The sequence below is a fragment of the Lagenorhynchus albirostris genome, chromosome 2 (genome assembly GCF_949774975.1).
Source record: "Lagenorhynchus albirostris chromosome 2, mLagAlb1.1, whole genome shotgun sequence".
Classification (NCBI taxonomy): Eukaryota; Metazoa; Chordata; class Mammalia; order Artiodactyla; family Delphinidae; genus Lagenorhynchus; species Lagenorhynchus albirostris.
This window is the reverse complement of record NC_083096.1, coordinates 79,560,688-79,581,943: the sequence shown is the minus strand read 5'-3', so window position 1 is coordinate 79,581,943 and position 21,256 is coordinate 79,560,688. Positions and strand designations below refer to the sequence as shown.

The window sequence follows — 21,256 nt, the reverse complement described above, 5'->3', positions numbered from 1 at the left end:
TACCTGTTCTATAAAATTGTATTCCTAAAGCCCAACAGGGCGCCACTTCAAAGTAGGTGCTCAATAAATATTTGTTGAATGCAAGTTTTTCTCTTTTCCAATTGAAATGACAAGAAAAAACTATAGACCATACCCATCTCTGCTGACCATCAGGTGACCAATGGGGATAAACTGTCGATCGTGTTCTATTTACGTAGCTGTCATTTGTAAATTTGTTTGTCCAATACATGGACAGTAAGGGCCAAATCATGGACTTAAATGCAGGCGCTTCCAGGATCTACCGGGGACTGGGAAGTGGGCAGCTTATCTTTGGCTCCCCTCTTTAGTCTTGCTGTTTTCTTCATTTCTACTTCATGAAAGCAGTCCTTCAAGACACCTGCCAAGTACCTGGTGCCCTTGTTCTTTTGTTTTTCCCTCTGCTATCAAAATCCGCTATTAAGAAGAAATCTGAAAACTCATTCATAGTATGATTCTTCATAGTAGTGTTATTAGCATTAACCACTTAAATACTTCAGCCATAGGAATGAAACACTAGTGGTAGAAATTCTGGTCTTATCTGGCACTGGAGGAAGGAAATTAAGGAAAGGGGCCTGTAGGAGCCTACAACCCAAAGTGTGTTCATTAGATTAGTACTCAGCTTACCTCTTTAGTGGTGAACATTTAGAGAGGGAAAGGAAATAAAATGAGAGTAGATACATGAGGTTGAAATCTTACTCACTATAAAATAAGTCCCTTGGCTTTTGCAGTCTCGGTGTTACACAAACTGTCAAATGTTAATAGCTATGTTTATAAAACCAAGAGATTCTCTACTTCTTTTCTAGGAAGAAAAATGGATCCCAGGTACTTTTTCCAGTTAGACTGCTCAGGCACATTTGGGCTGAGCACCTTACCCTCGGATAGACGCCAGATGTTAGGAACACCCTTGAATCTCAACACTGGTGTCACAAGATGTGTTCTATGACCTCTTTGCTAGCCCTGTTTACATGAGCTTTCTTTTTTTAAAAAATATGTTTTTATTTATTGGCTGCATTGGGTCTTCATTGCGGTGTGTGGGCTTCTCTCTACTTGTGGCACGCGGGCTCGGTAGTTGCGGCACGTGGGCTTAGTTGCCCCGCAGCAAGTGGGATCTTAGTTCCCTGACCAGAGATCAAACTGGAGTCCCCTGCATTGCAAAATGGATTCTTAATCACTGGACCACCAGGGAAGTCCCCGTAAGAGCTTTCCTGCCCTGATAGACAAGACCACTTGGTAGTTCAGATAATACTTCCATTTGTTTTCTTCCCAGCCTTTGTTTCTTCCTCTAGGAAATGGCACCCATTTGCTGGTGAAGGACTGAGTGGTCCCTGGACCCTTTGTTTGGAGCAAGAATCATTTTTGCTCTTCCAAAGAGATGAGATTTCACCCAAAGAAGCCAGTGAGAAGCTGCCCACTGTCAGAGAAACTTCCTGGAACTCAGCTTCCATGTCTGTAAAATGGGGATACCCAGACCTATTTCACAGTGTCATCCTTGAGGTCTCACTTCTCTAAAACCTTAGCCACTCTTTAAGGCTCAGGTCAGGTCTGTCCTCTTCTATGTAGTATTTTCCTATGTATCACTTCCTGGAGCCTTATAGTTCCTAGAATGGATAATCAATGAATTCCTATTTCATTCTATTCTAATTGTTTCCTCTATGTGGTTTAGTTGATCATCTTAGGTAGACTGTGAGCTCCATAAAGGCAAGTTCTGTAACCATCCCTCAGCATCCCAGGTTTTCAAATACTATGTATTCAACATAGCAACAAAAATAATGAAGATAATAACAATAATAACCATTTAATGACAGACTACTATTTCCCAGGCGCTCTGCTGTACTCTTTATAAATAGTATCTCATTTAACAACCTATGAGGTAGATATTACTAGGTTCAGTTTACAGATGAGAAAACCAAGCTTCAGAGATTAAGGAGCTTGCTGGAGTCCAGCTGCAAATCAGCAGCTGGGATTTTCACGCTGGCATGTATGATTCCAAAGCTCTTCGCAATACTGATCGACTGGTGACTGGCTCCAAGTGCTCCCCTCCCCCACCAAGTCTGCCATCCTTCTCTTGTAGTCACAGCATGAAAGGGACACAAAGGAGAGATAAATGTAGGGCCAGACTTTATTAGGACAAATGACACATATTATTTCCTTTTTCCTTCCTGAGAGCCCCATCATCAGGACTGATCTCACAGAATTTCTAATCCAAGAACACTCATTTCACAAAACAAACACACTTCAGAGATGGAAGGAAAGAGAGTCTTTTTTGCTTTGTTTTGGAGAGAGAGTCTTAATGCCAGTGCCAGAGAATAGATTAAAAGGTGTCCCCTCCAGGAACCTGGGATGACCAGTCATTCTTCCCTAAATGGCATCCCAGTCAGTTTCCTCCACCCCTCTACCCTCATCCTTCTCCCCACCCACCAATAACAACCAAGTATCAGCAGAGGGGCCCAGAGATGGGCAGGTGGGGCAGAGGCTAAAGCCTCCTTCTGAGGCTTCAGCCTCCTCTGTCCCAACCTCTCATGCTTATCTCTTTAGGTTAATGACACTGAAAACAGTGAGACTCAGCCCCTCTGCCGGGCATCTGGAAGAAAGGGCAGGAAGACCCAAGTGTCTCTAAGGCATGCTTTCCTTACTTCAGGACTCCCCTGCCTTTCACCCAGCTTATCAGCCTATACATACACACACAAACACACACATGCATCTTAAAAAGTAACTGTCTCCCTATAAGTTTCGGCAGCCACTTCTGAGCATCCTTTACCTTCATCCAACATGGCAACCACGTATTACAGATGGACTGAAGAGAGAAACCTGGCCAGTCCCTGGGAAGGCAGGGCTTTTCTGTAGTCCCCACTGCTTTTCTGGCAGTCTCTTTAGGAGCACTGGGGAGACACAGGCATCTCTGTGCTCTTAAACAAGGGCCCTGCCAAGAGAGCTGGAGATTCCCTTTCTGCTTTCATGCCCCTGCTAAATCCTCCAGGGAAAGAGAGATATGGGGGCCTCCATAGTTGTCATCACACCTCCTCTTGGCACTCTAAGCTGGCAGTCAGCAAGGGAAGCAAACAGGAGGGAAAAATAGTTTTCCAGTATTTTCTCTCCTTTTTCATTTTTATCTTCACAGCAGAATTATTTTTTTTTTTCCCAAGGGGAATCTGAGAAGCACAATGCCCTCTTTGTTTTAATAAGACCTGGGGAAATTCCACTGGCCTCCATGGCTGGTGATCTGGTCAGAATGTGAGAGAGGATGATGGCTTCTTGGGCATTCTGGTCAATAAGGTTTTTAGGGGAGCACTGGATGGACAGCCAAGGGAGGACTGGAAGGGATGGTTTCTACCATCAGGTTGAACTGTAAAAGAGCTGCAGGTTGATACGTGGTGGCAGGAATGCCAGTGGAGTCAGTGTGCACAGTGACTCCCTAGGAGAGCTTTTCACCCCCCTCCCCGGCCTCGTTGTACACCCTGGCAGAAGGAAAGGCTGCAACATCATCAAGGTGAGACATTTGCCAGAGGTACATACCAAGGCACTTGTAAAGTTGAGGCTGCTGGTCGAGTTCTAAGGGCCTCTTTTTAAGTAAGACTGGGTAGAGGGAGGGGCAGCCAAGGGCATCCCATGGCGACCTGACCACCACCCCAAGGTATGGTCCAAGGAGACAACAGATTCAAGAGCACATATAATGCAAGTTCCTTGATTCATGCTCATTGCGGGCCGGGAACTTTGGGCTCTTCCTTGCAGGAGGAAGGGTGATCGGGTCAACGACGCCAGAGGGGCTTAGAGAATCCATCTGGTGTGCGGCTGGTATGTAGAGAGTCATCCTATCCCCCTGGCTGTCCCTCCCAGGTCAGATTTGCCATGGTCCCCGTCCCCTCCTCTATCCCATTCGCTGAGTAATATGAAAGGCTTCACTGAGGATTCTGAGTGGAGGGTGAAGGAGCCTGGGTAGGTAGCCATGTCTCTTACTGCACCCACAAAGACCTGGTCATAGCTTCTGGAAAAAATGAGCAATGCCATTGAGATCCAGGGCCAAAACTGAGTAGAGCAGTGATGAGAATGAGAGGGATGGGGTCAGAAGGGACACACCTTCCCTCTCTGAGCCTCCTTTGTTCCCACCTGGTCCTGGTTCCGCCACACCGGTGGGTCACACTGATAGGTCATCTGACCTGGCCTTGCTGCTGGCCTTGCTGAGACGGCGCTTGTCACCCTGGTAGCCATGGGGGAGGCGGTGACCTGGAGAGCCTTCATTGGGTACGTCAGGCTTCTGGGCATAACGGATATGAATGAAACCCTCCCCAGGAATCTGCTCCTGGCCTCGCACCTGCTCAGTGGCCAGGTTATCTGTGTTCTGCTGCGAGGCCATCTTGTTACTGAATGGATTGAAGAATTTCCCCCCAGGGCCATTCTCCAGGCACTGATTGAAGTCAGGGGGTGGTGTGCAGCTCTTGACTATGCGGGCAGAGGGACCAGGAAGCCGGCACGCATCCATGCCCTGCTGTGACTTGACAAATCGCCGTCTGATCTTTTTCCAGCCCAGGTGGTAGAGTTCAACAAGGCTGAGGAAAAGGGACAGTCCGGCCACAGCCAGCATAAAGACAATGAAGACATTCTTCTCCGTGGGCCGGGACACATAACAGTTGACAGGATGGGGACAGGGACTCCTGCGGCAGACGTGCAGGGTGTCCAGGAAGATGCCATAGAGGAGGTACTGGCCCACAATGAACGCCACCTCCACGGTGGTGCGGATCAGGATGCTGCAGACGTAAGTGTTGAGCAGACTGCCCCGGAGCGGAATCTTTCCATTCGCTTCTTCCCAGCAGGACAGCTCTGTCTTCTCGGCCACTGGGTACTCGTAAGAGGCAGCGCCCCGAACCTCTTTGGCCCTCTCGCCCTCCCGTAGCTTCCGCTTCTCCTGCATGCGCACCGTGTGCACGGCGTGGCCCAAGTACACTAGAGAGGGTGTGGAGACGAAGATGACCTGCAGCACCCAATAGCGAATGTGCGAGATGGGGAAGGCTTGGTCATAGCAGACGTTCTCGCAACCAGGCTGAATCGTATCACACTGGAAATCAGCCTGCTCGTCCCCCCAGGAGGACTCGGCAGCCGTGCCCAGCACCAGCATGCGGAATATGAAGAGGACGGTGAGCCAGACCTTACCGATCACCGTGGAATGCTTGTGTGCTTCCTCCAGGAACTCTCCCAGGAAGCTCCAGTCACCCATCTTGGCTCAGCAGAAGACAGACGCCAAGACTCCTGCAAACGGGACAGAGAGAAAAACAGAGGGATGCTTTCTGCAAACATCTGGAAGGTCCAATCATGCTCTGTGATTCCACTGACCCATACCAATGCGTTCCTTAAGAGAGTGCAGCTTAGAAGTCAGATTCACCTAAAAAGCTCTCTTCCTCCTCCCCCACCCGCAGCAAAAATGAAAGAGAAGACAAAGCAGTCATGATAGCAAGATTAGAGCATGATTCCCACGCTTTAATGGATCTAGAAATCACCTGAGATGTGTGTTATAATGTGGATTCTGTGCTGTTATCTCCAGAGATTCTACTCCAGGAGGTCTGGGATGGCCCCCAGGAATCTGGACTTGCAGCAAGAAGCCTAGATTATTCTGATGCAGGCAGTGCAAGGACCTCACCCGAGAAACACTGGAGTAGTGGAAAGAGCACAGGACAGGAGCCTGCAAATGTGACTCTGGACATTTACCTCACTGAGTCTGTTTCCTTGTCTGTAAAGTGGGAAGAGCTACACCAGAGGACTTGGAGGGGTAAATGAGATGAGGTATGTGATACGCTGAAAATCATAATTCACGTGTTCCATGTGTTTGAGCTGCTGTCAGGTGGAAAATATATATATATATATATATATATATATATATATATATATATATATATTTCTGACTCCAGAGGCCAGAACTAGGTGGAAGAGAAAAAGGTGAGGGTGGGAGAGGCAAATTTGGCCCCTTAGGAAGCATTTTCTGTTTCTATTTCTATTTCAGTAACGATCAGAGCCATCCAGCATGGGCCAACTCTATCGGGAGGTGGGAAACAAAAACATTCAAAGGTTTCACAGGTTCCCCCAGCTGGTTAGCAGCTGGCAGTGCTGATCTACACTTCACTGCAGTGCAGCCATTCCAGCTGTACAGCTCGGCTTGTCTTTCTGCAGACAGAAGGTTCCCACACACAGACCTGCTCACCCACACATCCAGAATAAACGCCCCAAACCTTTAAGTGCCACACAGAACCTTCCCTCATCAGGTCCTGGCATGCTTCTTCAGCCTCGTTTCCTGCCTATCCCCTTCAGTTGCCTTTGTCGTGTCCAGCATGCCAAGTCCTGGAAGGTTCCCAAATGCTCTCCGCTCAGCCACCTCCTACATGCTCCCTCACCCCTAGCTGCATCCCATTTACCCTTCAAAACTTAACCCAGTCATTGCTTTCCCAGCCCTCCCTGCTTCCTCAAGCTGAGCGTCTTCAGCTCTGTGGTGGCCCTGGGGACACTCAGTCCTCTCCCAGCACTTGCCATCTTGTTTTGTGATCCTCTGCCTGTCTGTGTTCTTCCAGTAGGAGCTCCTTGAGAACAGGAATTCTCTTGTCCTCTGTACCATCATCACCCGGCCCAGAGTGGGTACTTAGTGAATCTTAGTTGAGTGAATGAAGGAGGGGGTGGCAGGCACTGGTGTTTTCTACCCGGTGGCAAACCAATCCCCTGTTCCTTGCTGTGTCCCATAAGCAGGGTGAGAAGGCCAGCTATCACTTTCTCAGCCTCCACTGCAGATAGTTCTGGTCTGTGAGGTGTGGGGAGAGTCTGATGTGGAAGGATTGCTCTAGAAAATGTTTTACCATCCCCAGTAAATAGAGCCTCACTTGAAGTCCTCTTCACCCCCACGACTTCCTGCCTGTGGACAGTTTGTGTGAGTCAAGATGCCTGAAGCTTCCCAGAGAATCTCAGAAATGCCAACCAGTGCCCTGAGGCGTCTGAATCAACTCTTGAATCTTCTACCTCCAGAATTCTTACTTGATGAACAATAAATGTCCTTATGGCTTAAGCCTTTAATCAACCAGTCCTAATCAACAGAATGACCAAAAAAAAAGCGGGGAGGGGGGGAATTGAAGGTAAATATTCTCTTCTTGGAATCTTAAAACCTCTGATAACGATGGGACCTTAGAGGTTGTCAAGTTCAAACTTTAACCTTCACATCTTTGCTGCCAGTGTGCCCCTGATTCCTATCCTATCCCAGTTCCTATCCTTATGCATATGAGGAGGGACAGGGCGAGGTTCCATATTTCACGGTCCAGGCTTTGGCTTCTGAGTTGATACCTTGACAGAGACCAGCCTCCCGGCTCTGTCTTCTCCCAGCCCTCCACTCCCCAACCCTGAGAGTACACAGCGTCCCCGGGAATGAGAGAGTCCATGAGTAAGCGGAAAGGGCCTTATCTCTGTTCCCTTCCATATCAAAGACCCTTCCAAGTCTTGAGCCCTTTCCTCTGGTTTGTGATCAGACATTTGCCCTTTTCCTCACATGATGAAGGGCCCCCTCCATCGCCTCCAAAAGTGGAAAATTGTGGCGCGTTAGTCCAAAAGGAAAATGACTGATTAGATAAGAGTCTGAATGGTCTGTGATCCCTTCTGGGCACGTGTGCAGTGTTCAGCACCTTCAGGGTCATCAGCACGCATGTGAAGGCCAGGATGTGGCGAGTGTCAGAGAGAAGGGAGGGAGAGAAGGGGAGAGAGGAGGAGCAAAAAGAGGGAAAAGACAAGGGGGAGTTGGAAATGGGAGAAAAGAGATCCTGTAACCATTAAGGGAAGTTAATTTGGGGGTTAGCTAAATGGAGTTCAAATCCCTGTGAATATCTGCTGAGCTTGGGGAAGTTACTGGATCTGTGTCTCAACCTCCTCACCTGTGAAATGGATATACTATCATTTAGCTCATAGAGTATTATGAGGCGATAGGTAAAAAGCACTTAGCACAGTGCTCAGAATATAAGAACTGAATAAAAGGCAGCCATGACTAGCAAGGAAAGTGGTGGGGCAGGACAAGAATAGGAGAAAGTGGAAGGTAGAGAGATGTGCATTACCAAGAAGAGAGAAACAGATGGAAGAGAAGAAGGGGAGAAAGCCAGAAGGAAAGAGAAATGGCAATCAAAAAGAAAGAAAGAGAGAAACAAATGTTATATTCTTCCAGGATTTGGGGCAAGTTTTCCAAACTCTCCTCAACTTCTGAAGATTTTCCCCTTGATCTTCTGACTCTGTCACTCATTCCTTGCAAGTCCCCAAGGAAATATATAAATAGTTCAAGGCAAAGAATGTGATGCTTTGGTCTAGTCTGCCAAGAGGTTTGCCTGCTGACTGCCTCACTTGTAGTCCAAGGAGTCCCACCTGGAAGAAGTAAAACACAGGTACAAGAAAGGAACATCGCAGAATATCAGAAAGACAGTCTTAGGATGCCTCATCGGGAGAGAACAAGAGAAACTAACCAGCTGGGGAGGTGTGGGCTAGGGCAGACCCCGTGGGCCCTGGCAGCAGTATATAGGGTGAAAAACCTCTCGTTTGCGACATCCTGGATGACTCAAACAAGGTCAGAGAAACTTAACATTGCTATCATGTACCAGCTGCTCAGCTTATAATATGAAAGGTCCCCGGCTGAAGTCAGTTTCCCAACACCTCTGGGTCCCTTTGGACCCCCGACAAACTCAGCCAAAGAAACTTGTAGATTAGACACTCATTGAGTTTTCTGGGTGTACAGCACATAAAACGTTTTGTAGATTATTATCCATTTCTTGGCAGGAAGTGTGTTAGGAGGGGCAAAGGCAGCCGCCCATGCCATGAATAAATTCTGTCAAATAAAAATGGTAGTATACCCCACTGCTTTATCTGTGACCTTCACTGGCTTCCTACTGCTTATAAAGTCCAAACGATTTAACTTGCACTTGAGACCCTCCACGGCATAGCCTCATCCATTCTATTTCTGCTGTTCCCCTCACATACTCAGTACTTAAGCTACACAACTCCCCACACGTGTATTCACGGCCCACGGTTTCTCACCTCTTTATCTTGGCTCCCCATGTTGCCTCTGCCTACGATATCCTTCCCTTTCGTTCATTCATTTAATAAGTTTGTTGAGTGGTTACCAGTTACCAGGTATCAGGCAGTGATGATGGCACTGAAGATGCAACAGTTAAAAAGACAAGCAAGGAGTCCCTGCCTTTACTGAGCTTAACTGCCTTTATTTCCCTTAATTAAGGAGAGAGAACAAACACATAATTGCAATAAAGCACGATGTGTGTTGACATTAGGGAGACCCAGGGGGCTATGGGAATGTAAGGCAGGTTGACTCTGGTTCAGGGTGGGGCCTGGACCCTCCATAGAACCCTGGGTAATTGAATTTTACAGCCCTTTGCAACTGATGCAAGTTCTGAAGTCCCCAAGGCAAAGAGAGATGTTCCCTAGAACCTGGACAAGAACATCCCAACTCTGAACGTTCTTTACTCCAAGACCTTCCACATCCTCTTTTAATGTGTCATGTCCTGGGACAAAGCAAAAATTTTGGAGAAATCATTAGGGAACGTCTTTGGTAATAGTAACATTACACCTGGAGGAGAGGGAAAGGGCCAGAGGAAGGTATTTGTGCATAGTGAGCATGAATCATTTTGCTCCTTTACTTCATGTATTGTATGGCTAGAAATAAGATTCAGGGTCTACGTTCCCAGTCTGGTGCTCCTCCATGTGGGCACTGTTGCCGCCCTAGGCAACCACTGTTTTTAAAGACAACCAATTTAGAGCAACCCAAATGAACATGAGCTCATAGCCAGCGCCTCTTCTTCTGACCCCACAGATCTAGGTGGAAATGGAGACGGCTTTGCAAATCGCTCTCGTCCCTCTTGGATGTCTCCCGAACTCTGAAGATGCTAAATTACCATGCAGCAGGCAGGATACGTTCCCACACTGGGTTATGTGCTGCCTTACACTTGTTCTCCAAAAGCTTCTTGTCTAACAGCCAACCCGCAAGTATTTTTTCTGAGTCCCTACTCTGTGTCTACTACCGTTCTGGGTACTGAAATAATACCTCACGGGTCCCAGGCCTGGCAAATACTAGGCACGCAGTGATATCTGTTAGATTAATAAACAGATCAGGCATGATTCCTGCCCTCAAGGATTTAACGGCTTTTTGCCTTAGATGGGTAGTAGAATTCTCAAAGTCAAAAGCCTGTCTTCTGCTTTGTATTCTTATTGCATTAGGCTTTCTCATTAGGTGCATAATAAATGCTTTCTTAATCATTGAAAAAAAATGTTTGGTCTGGCAGTAAGATTGCATTACCTCTGACAAAGCCCCCAAATGGGGTGCGGACATAAGGCACTGCACTCGGTAGTCACCCCGCTCGTTGCAGTCCTTTAGTAGTGGCTGCAGCATAAGCTAGGCAGGCTGCAGGTGACAGGTGCGCCACCCAGCACACAGCTGAAACTGCACCCCCGTCTCTCCTGCTCAAGGAGACTTGTTGCAAGTGAGCAAGAAGCTACCATGGGGATGCCTTGAAAATTCTCTTCCTTCTGTTGATTCTAGTTCTGTCCTCTGAAACCAAATACAACAGCCTTTACGATTTGACAACAATTTCTGTGGCCCCCCAAGTCAGCAGCCGGGCCTTGGGTTAAATTGTAAAACCATTGGGATTTCACACACCTAAGGAGAATTATTTGCTCTGCTGACTGTGTATTATCTCTCCAACGCAACCCTGAGTCCTTGAAGACAAGCCCCATGACTGTTCATCACTGGATCCTCCCCCTGAATCACCTTACCCTCTCTTCCCCCTCATTGCTTAATATCTTGCCCTGCACCTGACAGGTCGATTCATGTACATTTTGGGGGGGATCTTCCCGGACCGGGGCACGAACCCGTGTCCCCTGCATCGGCAGGCGGACTCTCAACCACTGCGCCGCCAGGGAAGCCCTCGTGTACTTTTTAGAAACAACAGTGGATGAATGACAGCATTCAGGTCACTCCAAACACCTAATGCCACTAGAGGCATCTCCCTGGGAAGCTGGCCCTAGGGACATCTGCACAATGACTATGGTGACCGGGACACCAGGGAGAGAAAAGCCACTGAGCCGTCCTTCTGCCCATGAGAGAGTCCTCCACTTGGCTCAGCAGGACTGAACATGTCTAGAGCAGAGACTTGGTCACCATGGACTATTCTTTCTCTGCCTCCCCCACATCACTGGGAAACTCACCCAAGTTTGTCAACATTAGATTTTAAGACCACTCTGCAGAGGCTGCGTCTAATTCTGGACAATGACACATGTACTGGATAGTATCTGACAGACCTCTGGTTCTCAATAAAGATTGTTATTCACAGTAATAGTAACAATCCCCTGGGCCCGTGCTCTAATTCCTCTCACCATACAGTGGAATGCGGCAAGGGCAGGGTTGACTTGCTTCCCAATGAAGAGAATTCTGTTGTAAAAGGACCGAAAGGGCCTCACTCAAAGGATGCGTTAGACGTGGTATCATGTCAGTGCAGCTCGGTTCCGAAAGTGTTTGTGCGCCCCAATGCTACACCAGACATCAAAGGTGGCTTTATAAAGTGAAGTGCCAACTATAACCATCATCTTGGAACTCTTTTGGAGCTTATTCACTAATGTACATTTTTCTAATCTTCCCTCACCCCAGTAGTTTCTCCCTAAGATGGATATGTAGGGAGGATTACATGAGAGAGTGGTCTTGGTCCTCAGCTACCTCGTTCATCTTTATTATCCTTCGAGATTCTCAGCTTCATTTGCTAGTTTACCCAGAGTTACACAAAAAGAGAATTTGAATCTAGGTGATAATAACAATAATTATAAGAAAACCTAACACTCATTGAGACCCTTCAATGTACCAGACACTCTGCAAGTTTCTTGATATATATGTATTCTCATTTGATTCTCACAGTAATTGGAGGAACTAGGGACTGGCCCCGTCCCCTTCTTACAAGGCTCAGAGAGGGTGTTTTGAGCAAAATCACTTGAGGATGACTTGCTAGTAAGCGGTGAAGTTGTCACCGAAGCCAGCTGTTGTCTCTTCTGACAGTGATGCCCCTGCCTTAAGAGCTGTACTAGATTCTATCTAACTCACCTTAAGTTCCTTTCTTTGAAGAGCCTTACTCATCGAAGGCTGGCCTCTGTGACACAAGATAACTGCCACAGGGATAGTTGTGAGATAACTATTAGAATACAGAGTTGATTTGTGCTCGGTTAAGGGTAACTCTTACATTTAGAATTCTCATCCTTTTCCTGATTTAGGTTTGGGGAAGCTACTTCAACCAGATAGATGTATGATATACCTACAGCTACCGAGTTGGGCAGTGTGGGCAACTGTCTCAGAATGAGAAGTCCAGAGGGGGCCTGCACCCCTGAACCTTGACCACTAGAGAGGGGAGAGGGAGCTAGAGATGAGAGAGAGGGAAAAAGAGACAGATGGAGGAGATTAACTATCACTTTAGTCTTCCTGCTACTCCAGCCAAGGGCAGATAATTAACTCCTCTTTAAATTTAATTATTTGATTATGGTAAGGACAGAGTGGTCCACTCAGAGATCCTGCCAGCCGACAGTTGTTTCAAAGCCAAGGAGGTAGAAGGGAGCAGGCAAAGTAGAGAAAGAGAATTATGCGAGGATAAGTAATTTTCTTCTTAAAAAGTTAGGAGAAGACTATTTACAAGGAATGGATGGGAGGGGCTGGCAAATGGAGATATTCAATTACAATGAACTATCAGGAGGTCTTTATTAATTACCGGAAGGGGTTGATTAATACCTATGCAGTTATTAATGAAAATTATATTTACAAAATGCTTTATTATTTCCAACATCTTGTCATTGATTCATAGTACAGTAGAGCTAAAAAGGATCTAGGGATCAAGTGAACTCAACCCTTTATTTCTATACAAGATGAAGACAAAGGTCCGGGGAAGTTAAGTAATCATAATAACAGATATCACTAAGTTGAGTGCTTTCCATGTGTGAAGCATTTTATAACTATACTTTCTAACTCTTACATGACATTAACATTACTTTCTAACCATTACTTCAGCCCTGCTAGGAAAGCAGTATTATTGCATTTTACAGCCAAGAAAACTGAGACTCAGAATTTAAGTAACTTGTACAGAGTCACACAAGTAGCAAATGCTGCATCAGGGACTTGAACCTGGTCTGCCTGGCTCCTGCCTTTCTCTCTGTCTCTCTTTTTTTTTTTTTTTTAACATCTTTATTGGGGTATAATTGCTTTACAATGGTGTGTTCGTTTCTGCTTTATAACAAAGTGAATCAGCTATACACATACATATATCCCCATATCTCTTCCCTCTTGCGTCTCCCTCCCTCCCACCCTCCCTATCCCACCCCTCTAGGTGGTCATAAAGCACCGAGCTGATCTCCCTGTGCTATGCGGCTGCTTCCCACTAGCTATCTACCTTACGTTTGGTAGTGTATATATGTCCATGCCTCTCTCTCGCTTTGTCACAGCTCACCCTGTGTCTCTTAAAGGGAAAGAAAAGCAAAGAGGCCCTAGGACTGATAGGACTGACAGCTGGTGACAAACCTGTGACCAGAGCTCCAGTGTCTTAACCCCCCGAGCAGATCTTTTCCCGTAAGAGGCCCAGGGTTTTTCCTTTCAGCCTCTGGCTTGTGGATTGGCCGTCCCTTGCATATGCTCTTCCTAGAATTGATGGTCACGTGGAGGCCTTCAGCCCAGAGTGGTCAGGATTCCCAGACTCTGCAGCATCTGCCACCCTTTGGCCAGAATTCACATATAGAAAGTTATTTCCTTTTTTAGCCAGTAAGTGTTCTTGGCTGCGGCCGGGTCGACTGCCGGGCTCTTGGCTGGCCGGACAGCAGGCTCTGGTGTTCCCCTGATGTCAGATCGTAACAAGAGCAACGGGAACAGAAAGAGTTAGGTGGTGGGACTCGTGGTTCCCAGGAAGAGTGGGAATCGAACCTTGCTTCCATCACCCTCTAGTTGTGTGACCTCAGGCAAGTAACATAACCTCTCAGTTTCCTCTACATCTGAAAAAAGGGGAATGTTTACTCATGGGGATTGAACAATGTGTGAGTAAGTGGAAACATCTAGAACAGTAATTGGCACATAGTAGACACTCAATAATGTTAGTTCCTTGTTTTCTTTTCTGCCGTTTCCAGTAAAAACTCCTCTCAAACATGACCCAACTAGTCAACGTGATGCAGCATTTGACATGCAGCAGGCCGGTTAGAGGGACACAGCAAGGACGCCCTGTGTGCCACCAAGTGGGGGAGGGTGACTATCAGAGGTGGGGAAAACATGGGCAACGGGAAGGATATTAATTTAACTCTAAATCAGTTATTTCACTAGGTGGAAAGAAGAGAGGCGGGGTGGGGAGGAAGGGAGGTGTAGAAACCCACTCCCATCAGGTCCCTTGTGTTCTCGTAATTGGTCGAGCCTGCCCCTGAACTTTTCTTTAACTCGAGCTTTGGGGCCTAGAGATGGACTCCACATGAGTCCATATTATAAAATATGTGCTTCATATAATTCCCTCCTTCTGAGGAGCTGCAGCACTTTGGAATCTGATCACCAATCCAAAGGCATGTCCACAAGTGTAGGTTTGAAGCTGGCTCAGTTCTACTTGAAAGAGAAATAGGAGGTTGTCTACTCTGTGATCTGAGGAGAAGAGGCATCCTGACCCCTAAACACACCTGTCCTCCCCTGAAGTCCTGAAGCATGAAGATGCCAGGTTGGATTAAGATTCTCTAAGTCCTCTGTGGACAAAAGAGCCTCAGAAGAGAGGCTCTTTCTGGTTCCAGCTATTTCTTTGTGACTCTAGTCAAGACATTCCCCCTCCCCGAGCCTGAGTTCACTCATGGGTAGAACTAAGTGGTTGAGCTGGATGGTTGCTAAGGCCTTTCCAGCTCTAAGTTAGAACATCTGGGGAACATTTGTGACTCGCCCAATTGCGATGGTGTGGCAAATTAGTGGCAAAGTGGCAAAGCCAAGAGGCGAATCCAGATATTCTGACTCCCAACTTAGAGGTCAGCAAAAGTCGACCCAGAAAAAAAATCTGTGGTCATAAAAACCAAGCAGTACCTTCTCAGAATTTCATGTCATGGTGAGCCTTCACTGTGGAAAGGCCTTTGCATCAAATGAGTCTCAATTCAAAGAGACTTGGACTGAGCACCAGGTGACCTGGATTGCACTCTATTGTTCTGTTGTTCATTGAGCATTTACTATGGGGTAGCCATTTAAAATACATTATTTTATTTAATCTTCATAAAACCTTACAAGGAAATTATTTATTATTAACCTCTTTGACAGATGAAAAAACTGAGGATCGGAGACATTAAATAATTTTCCCAAGGTTTACACAGCTGAAATTTTAACCCAAATGTGATTCCAAATGCCTAGGCCCTTCCTTCTGCCTTACCCCTGAATCAGATAAACTCTAAGATGCCTCTGTGTTATTTCAGTACCTCTGATTGAGACCTCCTGACTCCCTTTCCTTATGAAGGTGAGTGGATTATTGAAGGCTGAATTTTTCTTCCCCATGAGTTGCTAAAATGTCAGAAACAATTGATTCACGAAGTGGCATAAAGCAGTCATTTGCCAGGAGCCAGCAGCTTCTGACTGTAGAAAGGAAGTCACCTTCCTTCCTAGGAGAACTGAAGCTTTCCCGGGAAAGTGGGCATCTCTCCCCTTCAGTCAGTTCAATCCTGGAGCCCAGAGTGGAGCCAGTTCATACAGAGAGTTGCTGGACTCCCCGGTGGGGGAGTTCTTTCCTGGGATGGAAGGCAGAGCCTGGACCTTGGGTCTCCCTGGCCCTAAGGACTGCAGGTCTTCTAGTTCCTGTCCTGATCGATCCACACAGACAGGCTCCCTGCCCTGTGTTAACTGGCTGGGCCCAGAGCGGGGATCAGTCAGGACCCAAGAGGCCAGGCTGCCCTGCGGTAGCCCGGCTGGCTGCGAGAGCCCAGGACCCTTCACGGCATGTGCCCCCACCAGCCAGCGGAGATGAGCAGGAGCAGGTGGGCAGGTGGTGTCACTGCCAGGAAGCAGGATTACAGAGATGCTTCCATGCAGGAAGCAGGGAGGTTTGGGGAGAAATGGAGGCTCAGAAAACACTGCCAAGGACGGAAGGCAAAAGAGCCCTAGGTGTGCGTGAACAGAGCGGGATGTTCTCCCAACTCAACTGGCCCTGACTCACTGTGTCGTCTTCAACAAGTCACTTGCCTTTTCTAGGCCTTGTTTTCCTTATTTGTCAAAGAAGAAGTTGACTGGCAATCTAGGAGACCTCTTCCGGTTCTAATGGCCTAGGACTTTAGACCAGTACCTGGCAGGGGGACAGGAGTGAGGCAGTTAGGAGACAAGAACAATAACCAGTCTCAACAGCCCAGCAAGAACATCTCTGGGGTTCCAAGCCAGCGGCCAAGCTGGGCAACACAGTTGTGTTACTGCCGTGGCTCTCTGAACTTCACGCGTCCCGGGGAGGGGATGCCCTGAGGGTGCCGGTTTGGAAGCCAGGAAACACACGTCCCGGTACTGCCTGCCATATGCCCAGTGGTCACTGGAGCTGCTCTACAGCTGCTGAGTGAGGAAAAGGCTTGGAGGATCAGCGAGGGGAGAAGGCTCCGGACAGCAATGCCACCGCGGGGAACCTGGCCGGAGAGTGGAGAGAGCTGTCCCATGAGAACAGGGTCTGGGCTGGGCTGTGACTCCAGGGTTAGTGGGTGGAAGAGATGGCGACCACTTGGCCTGATGATGTGAAAGTTAAGCTAGGGTGCTTCTAAAGACCAGCTTGTGTCCCCAGCCGTGAAGCCACCACCCCAGGCAGATGGGGGTGGCCTTGGTCTCTTCTCTGTTCAGTGTCACTGGCTTCCTCCCCGGCCTCCGACCCCCTGCCCAGCGCTCCCCACACTGCCCTTCCTTCTCTTAGGCCAGTCGGGCCCGCTGTGCTCAGGAGACAGCCCAGTGAGATGCTGATGGGTCAGAACCAAGAACTCTTCCATTATGACAGGATACTGAGAGAGGGGGGACGAAGGAAAAAGTGAACAAAGGCACAGTAAGGATGTAAACTCCTGTGTCAGCCTCCCCTTTTGTAGTGGTTCTGAGGTGCATTTGAGCTAAGGAATCTCAGCCTTGGACAGTGTTACTGCTGAAGGGAACCAGAGGGATCCTGCTACTTCAAACCTTTCATTTTACAGATGAGGAAACTGAGGCCCAGAAGGGGGAACTGTCTGGCCCAAGGTCACACAGCCCCTCAGTGCACCAGAGCCCAGGTCTCTTGGGCCCTGAGTCCAGGCTCCTTTACCACATGCTCGGAAGGGAGATCAAGGGGCTGTCAGGAACCTTCCTGCCCTGCGCCCAGGAGGAAAGGAGACCTTGCGGTGGGCACCTCTCCCCGGCTTCCTCTCCGGATCTCACCAGCCTCTTTCCTCCAACAGCAAGTGACCAGATTGCTCACAATGGACAGCGGGGACACGATACTCCGTAGGAAACTAAGCAGGGAATATTTTTAAACCATCCAACATGCCCTAGGGGGGAAAAAATCAAAACACTTTCCTAGATGCTGTGGAAAGCATTTCAAAAAGAATTCCAAGCCTAGAGGAAGCATGGTAAAACAGCGATGGCTTGGGTTTTTAAAGGGCCAATGCCAATCTTCACAAAAGTGCCTGGAAATGACCTGGTGTCCTGCTTGTAAGATGCCCCTGGAGCACGGCGCATCTGTGAGAGGTAGATGGACGGCAAAGGCCCTCCGCTTGCATTTCTACAGCTCCTTCTAAATTGAGTAAGTGATTTATCTGCTGCTTCATAAGCTGTTCTCTTTAATATACCCAAAGCTCACCATCACAGGGACTGCTGAGAGGGGCAGGGAGGAAACCCACAGGTGCAGAGAGAGAGTTTTGCTGTGATCCAGCAACAAAGCTGGAGATTCAAGGCTCTCTCTCTGCCTCTCTCCCATCAACTGGTAGTTTTATCTCTTAAAATTCAAGTTTCCCCTTACCTTCCTCTTTTCCTCCTGTCTGGAATTCCAGTTGGCTTCTTGGTTCTCTGGCCGCCTCTCCCCCGCTGCCCACTCTTCCTTGCTCTCCAGCCTGTCGGTCGTTCCTCTCCCACCCTCTTTTTAATCGCTATCTGTCACCCTCCCTCCGCCCACTTCTTCCTACTCTTTCTCTCTCCTCCCCCTTCCCCCTCGAGATCCCTCCCTCCCCTCTCTCTCTTGTGCTCCTAGAATCTTTGCTCATTTAATGAGTTTTCTCCCGTCTACCTCCTTGCAGCCTCTCCTCGCCGCGTTCTCCCCAGAAGGAGACTGAGTCCTCCTCCTCCCCCCCCCCCCCCGTCTGCCCTGCCCCTGTCACCGTCACCACAGTCCTCGCGCTGGCCCCCTCTCCCTCTGGCTGGTGGTGCACTGCCTCCCTCGTCTTTGCCTGCTCAACCTCTGCCGGGCCACTTTCCTGGGGCGTCAGCGGGAAAGCTGGCACTACCCTGGAGATCCCTTTTCCCCATCCTTTTCCTGTTATCAGAAAAAAAGAGTGCTCATTCCCAGAGCAGGTCTTTTGGGAAACCTCTACTATGCCCACACGAGTGAGCTGAGATTCACAAGTCACAAGCACCCACACCCAGAACAGACACCAGAGGTAACCTGAAAGCTCAAAAGGGCGGGGAGAGGGCATCTCCACTGGCCAAGACTCCTTTCTCCTTCTCCTCTAATGAAAAGAGAGTGCTTTCTATGTGGCAGGCACTGGGCTAGGGGTGAGAGAGAGATGGATATAGATCTAGATATAATATTTTTATTTCACTTAATCATTCCGATGTCCAGTTCTCAAGGTAGACAGTTCTACATTTCACATTTGAGGAAACTGAGGTTCAGAGAAATCATGATCATGGTGACCCAGTTAGTAAATGGGAGAGTCCGGATTAGAAGTTTTAGCCAATGCCAAAAGTCACCTCTTTGCTCTTTCCACAAAAGCATACAGGCCTCCCAGCTGGAACTGAGCTGACGGAAGTAAGGCTGTCTCTTATTAAATCACATGTCACAGGTGGGCAAATTTGGAAACCGTGAGGCATCTCTACCCTCAAGCTCCCCTCATTCTCAACTACTTTCCTCAACTCCTCAACTTATATGCTTAGCCATGGACCCAGTTGGACCGTGATAAAAGTGAACGACAGAGGTGACTACGAGTGGACTGAAATCAGACAAACCAATGACCAAGAGCCCACAGATTGTGAGAGCTAGAAGAAAACCCCAGAGATCATCTGGGACAGCCAGGAAAACTGAGGCCCGAAGACTCAAGGCCATTCGTCAACATCACACATAGTACATGGCAGAGGCAGGACCAGAACCCAGATCCATTCCTTTGCTCCACATCATCACGTTCACATATATTCACAAATATTCCAACAGTTTGCAAAACTTTGTTTCTTTAGTGGGTGATATTTTTCATGGGTGAATAAGCTTAGGATCAGCAAGAGGGGAAAGAACATGGGGCCAAATTTCCTGTGTCTAGCGAGACAGCAGCCCTGCTGAAAACAAACTCAAGATTCTTGATTCCTTAGCCGGAGTTTCCCCACCTCTTTTCCTATGTAGCTTCAGAGCAGGTGCTGGGGCCAGACTGTCTGGGTTTGAATCCTGTCTCTACCACTTACCAGCTATGTAACAGTGGGCAAGTTAGCATAAACTCTATGCCTCTTAGTTCCCTCGACTGTAAATTAGGGATAATAATAACTACCTCCTAGGTCATCATGAGGACTAATGCAGATGTGTAAGGCACCTGTCTGGTACATGGTAAGTGTTGTCGATGTGACTGCAAAATACAATACAATACAATACAAAACAATACAATACAATGCAATGCAATGCAATGCAATGCAATGCAATACAATACAATGCAATACAATACAATACAATACAATGCAATGCAATGCAATGCAATACAATGCAATGCAATACAATGCAATACAATGCAATGCAATACAATGCAATGCCTGCCTCCTCCTGCCTGTACTTCCCATGGCTGGTGCAAACTCCTGGGATGGAATTCAACATGTGAAACATAGGGTGCCCTGGTGATATCCAGTTTCCTCTCCAAAGCAGAGATTTTCTCCACACTATGGCTTTGTCCTCACATTTCAGTCACTCGAAAAGGCTGTGGGTTCCTGGGAATACCTTATTATCTTCAGCCAGGAGATGGCCAGTTAAAGAACCCGTAAGTCTCATTTGAAGGATAATCTGAGAGTGGGGAAGTTTTAGTGGAGTATTAACTCCTAGATCATCAGCTGTCAAAGGAGGGTCCAGCTGAGGGCGTGGCTGAAGGTGAAGAGAGGATGCCGTTTTCCTCTGAGTGCCCAGAAGGGAAGAATTGCCAAGATCCTGGAGCAAGTGCAGGGCACAGAAAATAAATGCTTCCACTCTGCTTGGCAGGTAGAGAATAAGACAGTGAAGAAACTGGATGGGTTGCTAGAGGTGATCCAGGAGGTCCAAGTAAGTGCTGAGAGAAGACTGAGTTCTTGAACTCAGATCATCCCAGCTCAACGAAGTCGAGCAGCCCTCCAGCCAGGTACTCTCCTCAAGATGGCATCTAGGACAGAGTGTTTTGATGGCCCAAAGCTAAGCCGCTTTGGCAAGGTCTTCAGAACTCTGGTTTATTCCTCACCATAAGGCCTCTGGCAAAAGTTAGGAAACTTTTGTCATTTGGGCTATAGATCCAAGGTGATTGTCTAAAGGGGCTGAATCCGGCTATCACCACATATTAAGAAGGATGCCATGAGCGGATGCCCGATGCCCCGGAAAAGAAGGTGTAGGCAAAAAGCCAGGGGTGGGCATGGAGGTTCTGTCATGTCCTCCCCGTCATTCTCACGTTCAGCTTAAGAAAGGGTCTTAGGGGTGCCAAGGTCTGTGTTCCACTCAAAAAATATGGAGAACTCAGAGGATTTAGAGAGGAAGCCAAAATCTGGTCAAAGAATACCTGTAAGGAAAGCTGTAGAAGTGGGATGGCAAAATGGTCTTCATTCTACATTTACCATGTGCTAGGCTTTGTTCTAGGCACACTTCACATTATTGTACTTGGAGAGGAAAAGACAGAAAGATGACCTTCTAAAGCTCACCTGAACCATCCATCAGGGTCTCCTGGATAAGAATTCATTGGCCACTCCTATGGGCCCAGCCTACGCTAAGTGGGAGGTAAGACCAACCCTTGTCCACAAGAAGCTGACATTCTAGTTGCAGAAAAGAGCTATTCAGACAAAACAATTAGTATAAAT

General features: G+C 47.7%; 1 protein-coding gene across 2 annotated transcripts; it reads right to left on the bottom strand.

Annotated features, from left to right (window-relative positions):
* Positions 1 to 2,119: 2,119 nt before the first annotated feature.
* GJA5 (gap junction protein alpha 5) lies at positions 2,120 to 18,270 on the bottom strand. Of its 2 annotated transcripts, XM_060139146.1 has the most exons (3): positions 18,000 to 18,270; positions 16,229 to 16,328; positions 2,120 to 5,259 (listed from the first exon to the last, which is right to left on the bottom strand). In XM_060139146.1, the coding sequence occupies exon 3, from the start codon at positions 5,225 to 5,227 to the stop codon at positions 4,151 to 4,153; it is 1,077 nt and encodes a 358-aa protein (XP_059995129.1). In that variant the 5' UTR covers positions 5,228 to 5,259; positions 16,229 to 16,328; positions 18,000 to 18,270; the 3' UTR covers positions 2,120 to 4,150. The 2 variants fall into 2 exon arrangements, with proteins under 2 accessions (XP_059995129.1, XP_059995128.1); XM_060139145.1 differs by lacking the exon at positions 16,229 to 16,328 and having other exon boundaries at positions 18,000 to 18,268.
* Positions 18,271 to 21,256: the final 2,986 nt, after the last annotated feature.